The sequence below is a fragment of the Aplysia californica genome, unplaced genomic scaffold (assembly GCF_000002075.1).
Source record: "Aplysia californica isolate F4 #8 unplaced genomic scaffold, AplCal3.0 scaffold00879, whole genome shotgun sequence".
Taxonomy (NCBI): domain Eukaryota; kingdom Metazoa; phylum Mollusca; class Gastropoda; order Aplysiida; family Aplysiidae; genus Aplysia; species Aplysia californica.
Window position 1 is genome coordinate 81,122 of NW_004798149.1, and position 1,451 is coordinate 82,572.

The following is a 1,451-nucleotide window of genomic DNA, read 5'->3' on the forward strand; positions in this document are numbered from 1 at the left end:
CTGCATTGGTGTAATATTGTGTGTATTGGTATTCTTTGTGTATATAGTTAATTTTTCATTATATATTTATGTAAATGTATTTTTGCCATTGTAACCCAAATTTCCCCATGGGGATCAATAAAGTGTAACTTCTTTTAATAATTTTTGTTCTAATAAATTCAAACAAACTTTTTCTTCCCCCAGAGAAGGCAAAGGTGCTCAGCTGCTGACCAGCGCAGACGTCCAGGGGATGAGTGAGAGAGGAACCACAACCCTCAACCACCTACAGCAACTTTTTACCTACCACATGGTGCAGAACTTTGGCTGTGACTACTCCAGCAGTGGACTCGAACTCGATAATCTGCACAGCAAGGTTAGACGCATTTCCTTTCTTTGATTTTGGAAATTATAGCCTTGAAGGAGTAGACCGTGTTTTGAACTGAACTTACAATACTGTTATTAATGAGGCCAAGTGTGCTAGTATGACATTGTTCTGAGAATATTATTCAGAGTGTTGGACAAGAGAATGGAGTTTGATGAGGTGGACTTTTTTTTTTAACGACAATATTGTGAAGTGGCTTTTCTTCAAGTTTTATTTAACAGAAAGCCGACAGAATTTAGCTAGATCAGAATGGTTAAAACCAACCAATTTAAGTTTTTGCACACAGCAGACATTAAAATTCCCTGAAAATGGCTCAGTACAAAATTTCCAATGTCATGGCCAGCTAATTAGACCTTTCAAAAATGTTCAGTGCGACATTATTATTTAGTTGACTTCTCCCTTCACGTTCTTTCTTCTTTTGCCCTTCTTGTTTCTCTTCAGCCATATAATTTGTAATTTCTGCTGTGACATGGCAACTTTCCAGTGTTAATAAAGACATTATCGTGCATAACAATAAGTGTTTCTGTCTCACCGATGCTTAGTGGTTGGTTGTCAGGTGTTCTGGTGTGGTTTGCTCCTTTTTACCTATCAAACATCTTTTGCTTCTATCTCTCCTCCTTTTATTTGTAATTTGTATGTTACTGTCTAGTAACAAGTCTAATCTTTGGCCCATATAATGATATATGACCTTTTTGTGTTGCAAGTGCCGTAAAACCCTTACTACAACTTAACTTTGTAATCAATTCCTGCCGTGATACGGCAACTTTCTAGTATCAATAGAGACATTACCACCTTGCACACCAGTGTGTGTTTCTCTCTGACTTGATACTCAATGCTTGTTTGTTTCACGGCTCTAGTTGAAAGCGTTCTTTGAGCGGCGCACGTCAGACGGTCCCAGGTTCGACACCTACCTCCTGTACTACAGCGGCGACGTTTTTGACACCGGGGACTGGGCACTGTCAGGTACGTGCAATAAAGGCTGCTGTTGTCTTTTTTGGGGGGGATGATGTGACGATGCAACTGTCACTGCGTTTGTTTGTATCTTGTATACTCCTTCAGCTGAATATCTTTCCACAATGATCTCCATATT

General features: G+C 39.3%; 1 protein-coding gene across 1 annotated transcript in view; it reads left to right on the top strand.

Annotated features, from left to right (window-relative positions):
- The window catches only part of LOC101848698 (transmembrane protein 168-A), an 18,298-nt gene that overhangs the window by 11,961 nt on the left and 4,886 nt on the right, over window positions 1-1,451 (top strand). The window contains exons 4-5 of the mRNA XM_013089132.2: window positions 184-352; window positions 1,219-1,324. Of these exons, the coding sequence (XP_012944586.1) occupies window positions 184-352; window positions 1,219-1,324 (275 nt within the window). The remainder of the gene's footprint in view (window positions 1-183; window positions 353-1,218; window positions 1,325-1,451) is intronic.